This window comes from Phasianus colchicus, chromosome 1 (genome assembly GCF_987193195.1).
Source record: "Phasianus colchicus chromosome 1, bPhaCol1.hap1.1, whole genome shotgun sequence".
Classification (NCBI taxonomy): Eukaryota; Metazoa; Chordata; class Aves; order Galliformes; family Phasianidae; genus Phasianus; species Phasianus colchicus.
This window is the reverse complement of record NC_143436.1, coordinates 171,359,623-171,374,994: the sequence shown is the minus strand read 5'-3', so window position 1 is coordinate 171,374,994 and position 15,372 is coordinate 171,359,623. Positions and strand designations below refer to the sequence as shown.

At 43.2% G+C, this 15,372-nt stretch overlaps 1 protein-coding gene across 1 annotated transcript in view; it reads right to left on the bottom strand.

Annotated features, from left to right (window-relative positions):
• The window catches only part of WDFY2 (WD repeat and FYVE domain containing 2), a 66,128-nt gene that overhangs the window by 9,339 nt on the left and 41,417 nt on the right, over positions 1 to 15,372 (bottom strand). The window contains exons 4-7 of the mRNA XM_031615912.2: positions 9,157 to 9,211; positions 3,433 to 3,583; positions 1,457 to 1,569; positions 363 to 489 (exon numbers count right to left, since the gene is read on the bottom strand). Coding sequence (XP_031471772.2) covers positions 363 to 489; positions 1,457 to 1,569; positions 3,433 to 3,583; positions 9,157 to 9,211 — 446 coding nt within the window. The remainder of the gene's footprint in view (positions 1 to 362; positions 490 to 1,456; positions 1,570 to 3,432; positions 3,584 to 9,156; positions 9,212 to 15,372) is intronic.

The window sequence follows — 15,372 nt, the reverse complement described above, 5'->3', positions numbered from 1 at the left end:
GGGACTAATTGTCCAAGCCTGATGCTCCCTCTAGGGGAAGGAAGGAAAGAAATAACCTGACGCCTAAAAAAGAAGGGATTTTCCCTCCAGCTGTTCTCATTTGTGGACGCCCCCTTTCCAACTGAGGTGCAGACTCCCATATTACACACTCTGGACTGTAGGTAACTGCTTTTTTTCACTACCTTTTGCAGACTTTCACATCAGCCCGTGATCTGGATGCTGAAAAACTTACTATAAGCCATTTATTCTCTTTGTATAAGGACCAAGGGGAGTCACACATGCAAGCTAAAGCCATGTGAAGATTGTAACCTCTGGGCTGGTTTTGCTTCCACATGGGGCAGGAGGAAGGGCGTTGAACGTACTTATGTCCTTGCAGCTCGATGGCTGTTCCTTTTCTTCCTCCAATATCCCACATTATAATGGAATGGTCAGAACTGCCTGAGAACAAAACTCGCTGTATTGGGTCCCAACAGAGAGCAGTGACACCGCCTGAAATAGGAGATTCATAGAACAGTCAATTAATTACAGAATGTAGCTTAACATATAGATACATATTTAAACATTATTAAAAAAAAAAAAAAGAGTGATGAAAAATGTGGGTCTCTCTAGCAAGGGCCATGCAGCCACCGTACTGGCCATTTGGTAAGCAGCAGGCTAGAAATCCTACTGAAGTCCTGCCCTGCCCTTCTGTAGCCTCATGTGGGCAGAGTGGGCAGCAGAAAGCCACCACATGATGGTCAGAGTGTGATTGCACAGCTTTTCATCTCCGTCATTCCCAGGAGAGAGATTTTATTATAGAAGAGAAGCAAGTGAGGAATATTATCAGCAACCTTATCTAGAGGGAGGTGTCCCTGCCTATAGCAGGGGAGTTGAAACCAAATGATCTTAAAGGTCCCTTCCAACCCAAATCATTCTATGATTTTATGATTATGGGCATCTTCATAGTGCCTTAGCACATGGATTGAACTACCTTGTGATTGAGCTACAAATACGCAATCAAAGAGAAGGGATATGAAGAGAGGATGCTGAGCAATGCCCACCATTTCTTCCATTACATGGCAAGCTCATATCCCAGGGCTGCTGTTTTTGAAGTGTGATGGAGCACAAGTCCAAGTAGTAAAGCTATCAGCCAACATCCCCAGTAAGCACATTCAAGATACACCTTATCCACCTGGGCAATAGTATCCACCCATATGGGTCTTTCCCCAGGAAGCATCTTTCCCCCAGAGTTACTGCAACTTTTATCCTCACTCTGCATTAATGAGCTACTGATCATGGCATTTACTACACTTTTCAGAAGTGATCCCTCTCTTGTTTTCCCCAATAAAGAACAAGCTTTCCTGAGTGGTAGTGACAGTTTATCTCCCTTTCACGCTTCTGTTTCACAGGATAGTTACAGCACCTTGATGCTGAGCACAGGTGAAGAACCAAGTAGGGTCTCCTCCTCAAGCCTTACCTGTGTGCCCCTTAAATGTTGTCACCAGGCTGCAGGACTCTTGCTCTAATTTGAGTATGGTTACTTGCCCAGAATGATCACCAACAAACACGTGCCGGGTTTCCACATCAAATCTGATGTATAAATGCTGAGGAACATACGTTGTTTACACAAGCTATGCATTGCTTTTAATGGCCTGTTAATTCTTTTAACATGAGCGTTCTACAACCTTGTGAATAGCACTCTAGTCCCAAGGAGGTAAACAGAGCGTATTTTTAGGCATTAAACTCATAGTTGTTCATGTCAATAATGCAGTCTCCCCGAGTTAAACCAAACGGCAAAGAAAAAATATAAAAACAAAGTTACAAAACCTTGCAATAAGCCTTTTGCCATCAATGAGAAGTCTCATCTTCCCAGTATCTCCAGCTTAAGTTGGATGGTGTTCAATCTCCCTCTTTTCCCGTATTTCCAATATGGGGAAAACAACTGTTTTCAACTTCTTCTTTATATTTAAGTATACGAATACAACTCCTATCTTTTCTCAGAACACTACCCAATGTCACAGAAGTCCTCCAGAAGAATATGTCTGGTCTAGTGGTTGGCAAGCCTGCACACAGCAGAGGAATTGAAGCTAGATGATCATTACAGCCCTTTTCAACCCAGGCCATTCTATGATTCTGTGAATATCTCCTTAAATGTTTTTAATACCAATTTGGTGGCAACATGGTCATGATGAAAGAACTAATCTCCTTTTCATGTCATATTTGGCAAGTGTTGGCTACATCGGATGTACCACACACCATATTCTAAATGGAGTAACATCCACCTACAGGAACCATCTATCTCAACAGATTCTGACCTCATTTGATTTAATTGCACATTTAGATTTCTTATTGCTTATTTAAGGAAAAGTTGCTTCAACTGATCAAGTGCACATATGACACTGTTGGAAAAAAAAACACATCCCAGGTTCTGCTAAGTTTTTCTGCAGTATTTGTCAAAGGTTGTCCTTTCCCCTGCCCTCCACCAGCAGGATCTGATGACCTAAATTAAAAAGTCCTCCATAATTTGGAACCTCTTGCAGCAGTCCTGCCTCTCTAGGGAGCTTTAGGAAAGGCAGAACAAACTCCTGCATTGCACTTTCTAAGCTCTTCAGAAAATTAACTAAAAATGGAGTTCACCCTCTAGGCCATTTAGATCAGTTTGCCCTTCATTCAGCCTGAGGTTACAATGCAAGCCCATATACTTCACTTATTTAATTCTGAGCCAGTCTCATTTCCTGCGAAGTAGCACAAAACATATCATCTACACTACATATGCTACAGGCCACTAAAAAGTCTATTTACTATAACCCCTGTTTCCAGCCTAAGAGCTCATACTTTTCCACATCCCTTTTCATTTGCAATAAAGCTGAATTAATATTTCTTTTATTGCTAGGCAGCTGGGGCAGCTCTAGGTGAATAAGGCACTTGAGTGCCATTTCTGGAGCCATTTATTCTTTAGTTAGCTCAAATTCCCAGAGCACAGTGGGCTGTTCCAGAGTGAAGGACGAGTGCTGATTATTTGATATTAAAGCCATTTAATTCTTACCATCATGCACAAATGCACACTGACCTGATCACTGACCTACTTTGTTACCATCATTTCTCAGAAAAAAAAAAGAATGTGCTGCATGTTTAAAACGAAGGCCCTGTCCTTATTTATTACAATGGCAGACCACAACAGGTTGCAGATTGCCCATTGTTTCGTTTAGACCTAAATATGCCACTCCGCATTAAAGAGACGAAGCAAGGAGAGCAGACAGTCGTTTTGTGTGTGTGGTTTTGGTTTTTTTTTGCATTGGCTTTAGAGAACAGTTTCTCACAAAACACTGAACCTACACAAGGCACAAATGTTGGAGGACAGTTAGAAACAAAACCAAACAAACCAAAAGCAAACAAAAAAGTTGCTTAAGGGCCAAAGGGCAGCGCCAACACAGAGGGTTCAGCAAAGGATACTGTAGGCCGCAGGCCCCCGCGCTGGTGCGGTAGCCTCCCAGCCGCTGGCCGCTCTCTGAACAGTGCCAGGTGAAGTGCTTGTCTTGGCCGGTGCTCAGCACCCACTCCATCTCCAGGACAAACAGAATCATGATGACCCTGCTTTGATGAGCTGAAAATTAAGCAGACAGACAAGTAGGACAAGTAGTCACGTGGCAAAGAACACACGGGCAGCAGACCATTGGCAATGCCGTCCTCTTGCACCCAGCCCTGCCATTTCATAGTCATCTGCACAATAACACTATTTTGTAGACCAAATTCTCAGCTACAAAACATTATTTTTCAACACAGTCACCACTGTTTGCTGATTTGTGCGGATGAACTGATTGAGACCCCCTTCATTATGCAGTATGACAACTATGCATGCCTGTCCAGAATACTGCTGGTCTTTTGCATTGCTGCCTTCACTGCACCACCTCACTGTGCTCACACCCTCTGTTTGGTATCCATAAACTTTCAGGAAGCACCAATGAGTGTCAGTGGGTGCCATTTTTTCTGCATGGAAGAATTCAGTGACACACCTTTGCTACATACACACTTTTGATACGTCATTTTGTCAGACTGTCCCTCAGCTGCCATCTGTTACACCGCAACAACACGGAATGGAATATTGGTGGAAGGTTGAACCTATACTTCCATCCAACCAACATCCACCTTTGACACTGTGGGCAGGAGGCATTACTTTTTGGAGTAGCCCTCGTAATTCCTTGCATGCCTACAGGAGCCATCCATCTTCTGAGGTAGCACAAGTCTTCTTTCCATCACTGTACCATCATCCACAAAGCTGCCATTGTGGAAAACACTCCAGGCTGTATTTAAATCTGCTCTGAGCTGGTTTTTAGATGGCAGAGCAGATTCTCATGAAGCAGCACACTGCCAGCTCCAGTGGATCTGGCCATGGATCATGGTACCTCAGTGGAAGGAGGAGTAATGCACAGGCACAACCCTACACCAAAAGGAAGCTTTAGATCTGCATGGGAACCAGCTAAAAAAGAATACGGAAAACAATAATCAAAAAACTGAAAAGATCACAGCTGGGCAAAATGAATAAAACAGATGAACGAATAAATTTCTGCTGCCACCTAAACAAAGTCATCAAAAGCTTTTCATTAAACCAATGGAACCCAGGCTTGCATAGAGAGATTTCAGTATGAATGACCACTGGGTTTGGTTGTGAAGTGCTGACTGAGATGACTGTTTATTAAAACAAGTGGCTTGAAAGACACACAGAATTATCCCCAGCTGTAAGTGAACAGCGCCTGCCGTGCTCCTCAATCCACAGGCCTGCTGCTTTATTGCTGTTTTGAGACTCGGCAACACGTGTCGCACAAAGAGGGCTGCCTGCGTTTCTTAGTGTAGAAGCTGACACACTGGAAACATTAAACGTCTCTGGAAGCATAACAACCACTCCAAACCCTCTGTTTGAAATGCAGGGAAGTTCAATAAGAACAATATGGAAAGATCGCTGTCTACCCTGCACAAATATAAAGCACAGATGAGAGTCGTGATCAAACTCTACAATGCGGAACAAGTTATGTTAAAAAAAATACAAGGCTTGCAAACAGATCTCTCTACCTTCAGATTTCTTCTCTGGGTAAGAAACTCAATGATCCCCACTGCACTAATGCAGGGCTTCATGTATCCGTTGGTCTTCGTACAAGCACCTGCACGAGCCAGTCAGTGCAGTGGGGCACTGCAGAAGGGGCCATGCCAGTATCCATGTTGATGCAAGGACCTGATAGGATCACAGACATGTCTTGTGGGCTTGTGTGCCCCAACAGTGCTGCAGACAGGCCGAGGCACTGCCACAGGACTGCAAAGCTTGCTGTGATCAGGCTGTTCAAGGGATGTTTTCTTTATCGATGATGGAGATGTGTCAGGCTCTCTGGACAACCTGCTCCAGCGTTTCACCTCCCTCATTTTGAAAAACAAAAATCCCTGCTATCTAATCAAAACTTTTTTTTTTTTCCCGTGTTGCAATCATTGCCTGCTGCCTCTTGTCCTTTCACCGTACACCTCCAAGAGCAATGTGGCACTGCTTTACCACCCTCCCATTGTGTGGCTGTAGACCACTGTCAGACCCATCTCAGCCTTCTCTTAACACCAAGCAAAACCAACCCTTTTGGTCTCTCCTCACACACCACGTGTCCCACCTCCCTTGTCAACCTGGCAGTTCCCCACTGGCCCTGCTCTGGGACTTCCTCATCCCAAGAGCCCAAAACTAGACACAGAAACGTCATGAAGTTTAACAAGGTGTTCAAGAAAGTTGTGGGACCCACCACACTAGATACTTTACAAATATCTAGTGTCTGTTATGATCATTACTGACTCAGCACTGATGTTGGTAAATGTTTAGCTAGGCTGGCTTGCAACTGAACTCATGTTCAGATATCTGCTGCTAATGCTTCTTCTGCAAAGCAGCACCTTTTGCTAGAAGTACAGCCCGTGGATGGTGAGGCAATTCTTACTCTGCTTTTGTAGAAGATGTTAAAGAAATGCACACATCTTGTGGTGGAAGTAGAACATGAGATAACTTTGCTTATCCGCCTTCCCCCAAAAGAACTCCCAAATGCAGCACTGCTGCCCACAGATTAGCTGGTGCCACCACACACACTGTGTCAGAAATATCTGAACCAAGTGAAAGCCTGGCAGAGGTCACCTAAGCTGGGGAAGAAAGAGAGAACAAATGCAGGTAGGAAGTCATTTGGCATTTAGAGAGAATGTGATCCATGTGAGGTGTAAAGAAAAATTCCAGAAGTTGACAGTAGGGCAAGGCAGAATTCTTGGCCCCAGGATTAGTACAGGCTCAGAGACATGAAGTAGTAAAAATATGGTAGTCCTTTATTCACAGAAGGCTTGACCACTGTGTGCAGACAATGCAGACAAAGGTGGAGAAAACACTTCCAGCACTGCTCAGTGCAGCAACAGCACAAGGGAGAAGTGGAATGGAGGGCAGCTGTTGCCATGGTACGGGAAAAGTCACAGCAAGCAGCAGGCCAGCAGGAGAATGGAACCCACGTGTGGGGGAAGATTATGGGATAGGGAACACAGAGAAGCAGCAGAGAGGAGGAAGATGCAGGTCCATTTGCAGAGGGAAGGTCGGAGCAAACAGGACAACTACATTCCTAAGAGAAGGCAGCAGCAAGCATTGGGCAAAGAGCAGACTGGACAGATGGAGGGGCCATGCCTGAAAGGAGATAGGGGACATTCCTGAAATGGGAAGGTTGAAAATGGCAAGAGGCAGAAATAAGTCCAGAAATCCTACTGAGTGGAGTAATCTTGCAAATAATAAACAAAAATGAGTAGGAGGTAAACCAGGAGCTCTTTTTTTTTTTTCATGCAAAGAAAGAAGTTATTTCCTGTGAGAGGCCAAAGTTCCATAACTTGCCATGGAGTACTGAATTACAGCGCCACAAACTTAACCTCTTCGTATCAATACCTTTCAAGAAAGAGGTTTCACAACTCCAGGCACAGCCTTGCAACAAAACTTTCAAGGCGCCATGCCAGCCACGTCCTGGCTGCATGACACCAGGTCTGGCCACAGACTCCTGCCAAGAGTAAAGGACAGCCTATGCACATGCACCAACAGACTATTTGGCAGACATACAACTGGCTTTTTAAGACACAATTAGTGCTTTAGCCACTAGAGCAGCTTCAGCTACTTAGAACAATGCCTCATTGTTTCCTACCCATTCCCATCCCCTGTACTTTTACATGGCCATATTAGGAAGGTGTACTTCATGGAGAGGTTTGTGGAGGGGAGTCACCACAGACAGGTGAGGAAAGCTCATCTCTGCTGGATCATGGCATGCCTACCAGAAAGACTACATACTTCCCTGAACACTCTCCCAGACAGTACGGTGCAAGTAGGCACCCTCTCTTTGCAGCAGTGTCTCAGCAGCACTGCTGCACTCCATCCCCAGTGATATCCCCCATAAGCAAAGATGCTGTGTCAGGATGGAGGCAGCTGTGCCTATCAAAGTGTCTCCTGGTGCATGTATGATAAAACTGTAGCAGGCTGTGAGCAGCCCTTCACTGAGTCTTATTTTTATCCCAAACACCTTTCCTGTAGCAAAGAACTAAGATCTGCCTTCCCCCTTTCTGGCCACCATTCCCATCTGCAGTGCTTGCAACAGCCTGCCTTTCTTAAGTGGGGATAGGAGAGAAGAAAAATGCATCTCCAACAGTACCTGGGGGCACTTTTTTCCAAAACAACCATTTGCTGACAGGGTTGGCAATGCGCAGAACACAGAACATTAGACCTACTGCTTCTTTAACCCCTGTATAGCAGGGATTACTATCCAGATACCCCTCCCACATACAAATTTAGGAGATGCCAGTAGCCTGGCTCACCACACTCTGTCCTCCCCACCCAAAAAGAAGCACAAGAAGGATGTGGATCAGGTCCAGAGGAGGGTCACTAAGATAATCAGAGGGCTGGAGCATCTCTCCTATGAAGAAAGCAGGCACTGTCTGTGGCCTCTGACCACAGCCAGAAGCCAGAAGCCATAAGAAAAATGGCTTCTGCAGGTTATGGTTTGCCCTAGACCTGAAATGATACCTATTCTGGGCACAGGTGTCACTTATCTTGCCCTAAAATAAGTACATAGCTTTCAAATAAAATCTTCTAACACACTGTCTGAGAGTTCTGCACCTGGCACGACAGTCTTCCACAGTGGCAACCCCTGCCTCCAGGTCGGTCTCACCAGGAGAATGCCCATCTGTACATGCCCCGTCCCTGGAGGTGTCTAAGGCCAGGCTGGATGGGGCCTTGGGCAATCTGATCTAGTTCTTATCTAGTGGCTGGTAGCCCTGCGTGTGACAGGGGATTGGAGCTCGATGATCCTTGTGGTCCCTTCTAACCCAAGCCATGCTATGATTCTGTGATTCTCTTCATACCTTTAAATCTAAAGGTTACAAAGTGATCCCCAAAGCCTCCGTTTAGAAATTTAAATGACTATCTCCACTTTTCAAGATACAGAAACTCAAATACATGAGTAAATATATACGAGAAAGGTATGAGAGAGATCTTAAGCCAACGGGTCAGAGACTTTTCTACAGAAACAATTCTTAGCATATAATACATCACCTCTCAGTCAAACAGCAGAAGAGGTGTAGAAATAAGTTGTAGCTATTATGTTACTTTTATAGGGATACCTGACCTAAGTGTGGTATCCTCTAGAAGTTTAGTAAGGATAAATAGCTATGTTTCTTACAACATCCCATTAAGAAATGGCCAAGTGGAATTAGAAAAGATATGGACCTTTTAGTATGGCAGGTATCCACTGATAATATTGAGATTACTAAAACATTTACTGAAATACAACTGTACTCATCCCAAAAGCTACAACCCTATAAAACAGTCAGCTTTAGATTCATTAAATGCATGACACTATTAAATATTAAAAATTGATGTTCCTCCTCCCTCCACACATTTGGATTTTTGATGGCTTGCTGTCTACAATGACATTCCTAAGGTACACTTCAAATGAAAAATAGAGCATGAAATAGCTCAGTAACAACCTTGCAATCTCAAAGCACAGTATTGATCTATCGATAAAAGCAGCATTTATATTAGCTTAAAAAATTACAGTAAAGAAGAATATTTCGATTCACGCTCCTTAAGAGCACATAAATAAAAATTAATGACAGTACAGACCAATTAGCACAGATCATGGTTCTTACCCTGGTAACTCTTCACTAGTGTCATCTTGTTATAATCTTCTGACAAAATGAATTCCTGGGGGAAGGGAAAGAAGAAGAGCAACACAGAAACAGGGTTTAGAGAAGTGTCCAAGACTACTGTCATTTGAATCTATGTTTTTGCTAATTTTGAGTACCTCTTTCTAGAAGCCCACAAATTATTTCATTTTTTAAAAAGGCCTAACAAAGCCTCATGAGTGCTTCTGAGCAGAAAAGTGGAGATAAAAGAGGAACCATTAAAAAGAGCTTAAGAAACTGGCAGGATGGCTGGCTACAAATGAGCCGGTGTACCACAAAGCAGGAGACCTGAGTGCCAGCACACAGCTCAGGATTGCAGGGGCAGATATCTGTGCATGCACCCAGCTGTGTGCACATCTGCATGCACACCCCAACCTGAACCTCAGGAAGCTCCAATTACATTTGTGAGAGCCCCCTGGAGATGCTCTCTCCAAACTATGTACTAATAATCCACAATGGGGAAAAGCTCAGATTTCTGTTCAGAAGTCTCTCAATACTTCAGGCAAACAAACACAGACGTTCCCCCCCGCCTTGATTTTATCTCACTATTAATTATTATTTATTCTGGTATCTTAGAAGCAGACTTTCTTGCTTTGCTGCTGCTCTGCTGTGGCTACCAAGCAGTTGTGCATGAGCACAGAGGGTGCCTGTCCAGGGACAGGCACAGGGAGTGATCCAGCTTGGCTCTCTCTGTAGCCAGGGAAGAACACCCCTATGGGAAGATGTTCTGCAGTCCTGCTACCCTGGTGCTGCTGTTTAACCATCTTTAAATTGGCTTTTAGAAGATGTGAATGATGAAAATCAGCAATAAAGTCTCTGCGTGGAGGTCTCAGCTCCCGGAACAGTCCCATGTGGTTAAACAGAATGAGCACCTGGGTGTTCCTGCTGCTTATTTTGAAGGGGAGAGCTGCTCAGAGCAGGGGAAACAGTGGTCACAACACAGCTCCTGCAGCTTCACTTGGGAGGAAACACCTGGCAAAGGGTGGGCCCTGCAGCACCACTACATGAACTGGCTTTCAAATTGCCCTCAGGTCATTGTGTGCACACGTCCTACTGAGAGAAATGTGAGAAAGAACAAGGAGCTCGAAAACACATCGTATTAAATTATTTAAAACAAACTATACAGAAGCTCCCTGAGCTAATCTAGCTTGGGGCCAGCAGTAAAACCTAATTTATTTAATCTGGAAATAGTGTGAAAATAAAAGGAACACTGTAAAACACAAGATGAGCTACGTTTTAAAGTTGTGCAATATTCATGCATAAGCACTGCCAAAAGCAGTGACAGAAAGGACTGGGCTTCATGAGCCCATGGACTATTTTTAAGGCAAATCAAATGTTTAGTGCTGAACAGTATAAGGAAATATTCTAACCACTGAAACACTGATATTTACCCAACTTTTCTGAGCTGGAACAAAGAGAATCATTCTGCATATCCTGTGGGGTCTCCAGGTAATCAGCATGGCTCTCCAGCACCTGGATTGTCCCTAATACACCATAATTCCTGCTTGGCACCAAGGTGGAGAGGCTGCCACACACATCTGTTGGAAACCTACATGTCCCAGCTTCCAGGAAACAACAGTGAGTGGGTTGTGGCAGCTGTGTATTGTGCCATTTCTAGTTTTCTGCTTGTAAATCAGTAATAAATATGTTCTCTTGAATTGTACTACTTCACTTTCCACTCCTTTATTCTTATCCACCTCCTCATAGCTTTCCTCTGGCAGCTGAGGATTACAATGAGGGGTGTTATTTAAACAGCGGTGACAAATCAATTAAGTCAGCTGGATTTCTACACCGGGGTCACCTTAACTCTACAAACCACAGAGCATTAAAAATCTGCTATACCTCCCTACCTACTTACAGGGGAAGTGGTTTTAATTAACCATGGCCTGAACCACCACACAGAATGCTTCTCTGCAAAGCCCATTTGAATTAAAGACCCTTTTCTACGAACATTAACTGTCTGCTGATGTTGCCTGAAAAGAAACAGCTTTAATTGCTGGAACACGTGGTGGGAGAATATGTTTGTCTTTCCCATCCTGGTGCTGAACCCAGATTGCACCGGGGTGACGCGCAGATGCGGGTGATCAGAAGTGCAGAGATGAGGAATGATGTGCATTCAAATTCCGCTTTGGCTTTTTGCCTTTGACAAACTTGACATGGCCGTTCTGCTCAGTTATCTGTGTACAACTTAATGGAAGACTGAAAAAGTCTCCTGAATCTCCCCATTACAATGCAGTGAATCAAAACACAACGGCAATTAGTAAGGTTAAGCCAAGTATTGATTAGGTGTGCTTTAATACAAGCCACGGCTACATGTTATCGATAGAGCACTCTATCTAAAGAGATGAACACACAGTACAATATGAACACAGTTCCATTAACCTGAATATTGGATGTCATGATATTACATGCTCTTCTCTGCACCCCCCCTACGACTTCTTGCATCTTATTTTCTCCCCTGAAAGCATTTGTTACTTTGAGAGTCATCAGTCATTTCCTCTTCACATTTCCTAATTTTTAAGTTATTTTATTTCTTGCTCCCCTGTACACAGTCACATGTTTTTCCACTGCCCACATTCCCCTATCCCTCTCAAGGCCAAATGTTTTAATTACATCAATAGACAGGTAATTTAACACAGGGCACCCTGCTCCATGAATTCATGCCCTACTGCACATACACTGTGGCTGCTGCCCTACAAAAACATTGATTACATCTTTTTAAACATTGTACCAACAGAAACTGGTTCTTATCCTTCCGTATATCAACGTTTCACTCTTCTCAGAGCTGCTGATGCTTCAGTTCTCATTAGGCAGTTTTTGGGCAATTCTTAATGAGCTAGAAAGGCTGAGGTCAGCCACACAGCTCACACACAGCTTGTTAAGAGAACATGGAAAGATTTGAGTCTTGTGACAGTGCTTTTGCACAGGAGGGCCTGTGACACATCACAGCACTTGGAATGGAAAAAACAAAAATCTTCCTCATAGGGATTAAACATTTTTTTGGCAAGATCATCCTTTGCTCTTCAGAGGGTTTTCTTGTGTGTGGGTTTCGTGTTTTTTTTTTAATTTTCGTTTTTCTCCTTTGAGTTTCTTTATATGTTTTCTGCCACACTGAAACGTTACTGATCAATCTTGCCTGTTTAAGGAAAGCTTATTACTATTATATCAGTGGAGTAATCAGTGCTATGAAAGCCTTCAAGGTGAAGTCCTGAACATTTGAAAAGGCAAACCTAATGCCCATGACACTGCTGTACAAAGGCTCTCAGTTGCACCTTCGTAGAGCACATCCCTCACATTGTAACATATACACACCACAGAATTCCCCTCTTGATTTTAAGACTTCTATAAGTTTTCAATAAGACTGCAAATGTCAGTGGTGTTCTGTTTCTAATTATTTGTGTTAAGGTAAACAAAACCCATACCCTAGAGCAGGTTATTTCAGAATCCTTGGCCGTGCATGCTGGCTGATATGACACAGAGTCTAAAGAAGAGCCATACCCTTCCAGAGCTGCAGGTGGACATCAAGTGATGGATGACAAAACAGAACTAGAGACCTATACACAGGCAACTGAATCCCATCTCAGAGTTAATATTCTTTATTTGTTACCCATTGACAGCCTATCTCCCACCCCAAGGAATTTACAGTCAATACTCCATTAGATTATGCCATTTTGACAGCACAGTGTGGATCTTAAAGGCTTGACTTGATTCTATTAATACAAGTTACTGACAGTGCTCTCACTGTATCTTCCAGAGAACAGCAAACTAGCTTCAGAAATTGAGAGGAATGAATACTCTTAAATCTAATGTCAGTGACTATGTCTACATCTGCTGCAAAGAAAGGTCTTTAAAATGATTACAGCATTCTCACTTCAGTAAGTGCAAAAATCAGAATAGGATAGAAACTATTACACTAGTTCTTGGAGAAAAAAAACATTAAACTTCCCACTGTGGCAGAGCTGTACACCAGCAGGTAGAGCCTAGGTGTTCCAAGTACTGTTTACAGCCAAGCTTGTGGGCATCTGCAAGATCAGATGATGTGGATGATGAATCTATATTAAGTGCCATCCCCAAGAAAGAATTCAGAGAGGGCTGTTCCTGTGACTTGTTTTCCTTGCGGACCTCCTCCAAGTATGTAACAACTTCATCTGAACACAAGCAAGGTCAGATAAAAAGTTCAATTTCATTCAGTTTCAGCTACCTAAAAACTAAATGCTTCAGTAATATCTTCAGAAATAGCGTAAGCAACATGGGTATTCCCAATGGCAATTCACTTCTCTACTGGCAGCAGAGCTTCATGATTAACTTTGTCTAGGAAGCTAACTTTTAGATGAAATTAAGTGGGGAGTTGCATCCTGCCAGTCAACTCTCCTATTTATTTCAAGTGATAGACCTTTGCTCTGTTGCTTGCTATAGTGGTATCAAGAAACTTGCACCCATTAAAACAATATTTCCTTCACTTCAGAGGAAGGAATTTATGACTGCAATAGTGTCTTCTGGCTTCCAAAACCAACCTGAAGCAGCCCCTAAGACAAAAAGAAATACAAGTGCCATTTATCCTGAAAAAGGGATTGCAAGGCATAAAAATGATCATAAGAAACTTTTTTTTGTGCTTCAGGTACTCTTGCTTTGCAAGCAAGATGCTTGACGAACTTTCTCTCAAGAGAAAAGTGTATTGTGCTGCACAAACATTGATGCAGTCCTCCATGCTGAGAAGTTACAAAAGGTTGAAAACAATCTCTTCATCTTTGTAGAAGTAAAAACTGTCACTCTGTTTCCTAAGGAGAAACGGGGCCTAAAACGTCACTTCACTGTGGCTTTGGTGGAACATCTTTATCTAACAATAGCATTGCTGCCCATCCTTCTCAAAAGGCACCAGAGGCATTTCTGGGATGTCAGACTTAACCAAAAGCCACATAACTTTCCAAAGTTTCATGTAAAAGGCAGTTTCACTTTCTTATTTATATTTATGTGTGAAAGTAAAAGCAGTAGCACAAAAAGATTACTTTGACATCATGGGAGCTATATTAGCTTACGCAGCCCTTGCCATGAGTTCTTCCCTTCCATACAAAGTGGAGATGCACAAAGCCTTTCAGACCTTTTCTGTCCTGCACACAAGGTGCTGGAACAGCTGACCAATTGCAAGTATTTCAAGCTATTGAAGTGAATTGTCTGTACATTTCTTCTGAGGGTTACACAGTAAAAGTGCACTAAGACCACCTTGTTGCAGGAAGGTCTCTTACTCTGTGGACAGCATGCCCTCCTTGTACACTTTTGTGCTAGACTAATTCTGTGTGTATACTCCTGTATGTGTGCTTAGAATGTCCCTCCAAAAGGTGCTTGTAACCAGCCCTTGAGTACCTGGTGTTAGATTTTCCCTAACACCTACATGTATAGCAAGGACTTGAATGTGGGGCTACCCTTCCTCTTCCTCCATCTCCACCTTCAACACATCTTGCAACATAAATTGTGGCTTTTCTTGCAAGCCCTGCGTTTGCTGCAGAGGGAAACTTTCCATCACTTATGAAAGTTTGTGGAGCATATTTTCTGCAAAATCCTCTACTACACAGTTGCTTAAAGCTAGTAGGGATAAAATGAAGCAATGCAGACTAGCCCTTGCCTCTCCTATTTACTTGCATTCAAAAGAAGGGAAAAGGAAAGCAAAGTGTGGCAACAAATACAATCTGCCTTAGAGGTGGCAATGCATACTAAGAAGTACCCAAAGTAACATGTTGGTTTACCACCTGCATACCTCATTAACCTTCCTTAGTTCTAGAATGGAAAATATTTGACCCTGCTCAGACTCTCTGACTCTTCAAGGCAAAATGCCACGAAGATAAAGGACATCTCTTTCATCAAGCTAGAATACTTGAATGCCTTATTTACAGATGCCTTCACATTCCTCAAAGGCCTGTTGAAAACAAATGCGTTCAGTAGGATTGGAAAATTAAAGCTATTTTGGAGAGTGGGAAGGAGGGAATTTCAGAGGTGCAGGGAATTCTCTGGCAGCTGTCCCTTCTCCTAGATACAAAAGGAGAAATCTCCTACGAGCACTGAAAATCTGGTGCTGAGCCATTAATAGCTTTATGGGTCAGAACCTTCACATCTTTGAAACAGCTCATGGGCAATAGCTAAAAGGGTTACACGTCCCATCCCAAATACCATCTTGGTTTAGTGCAG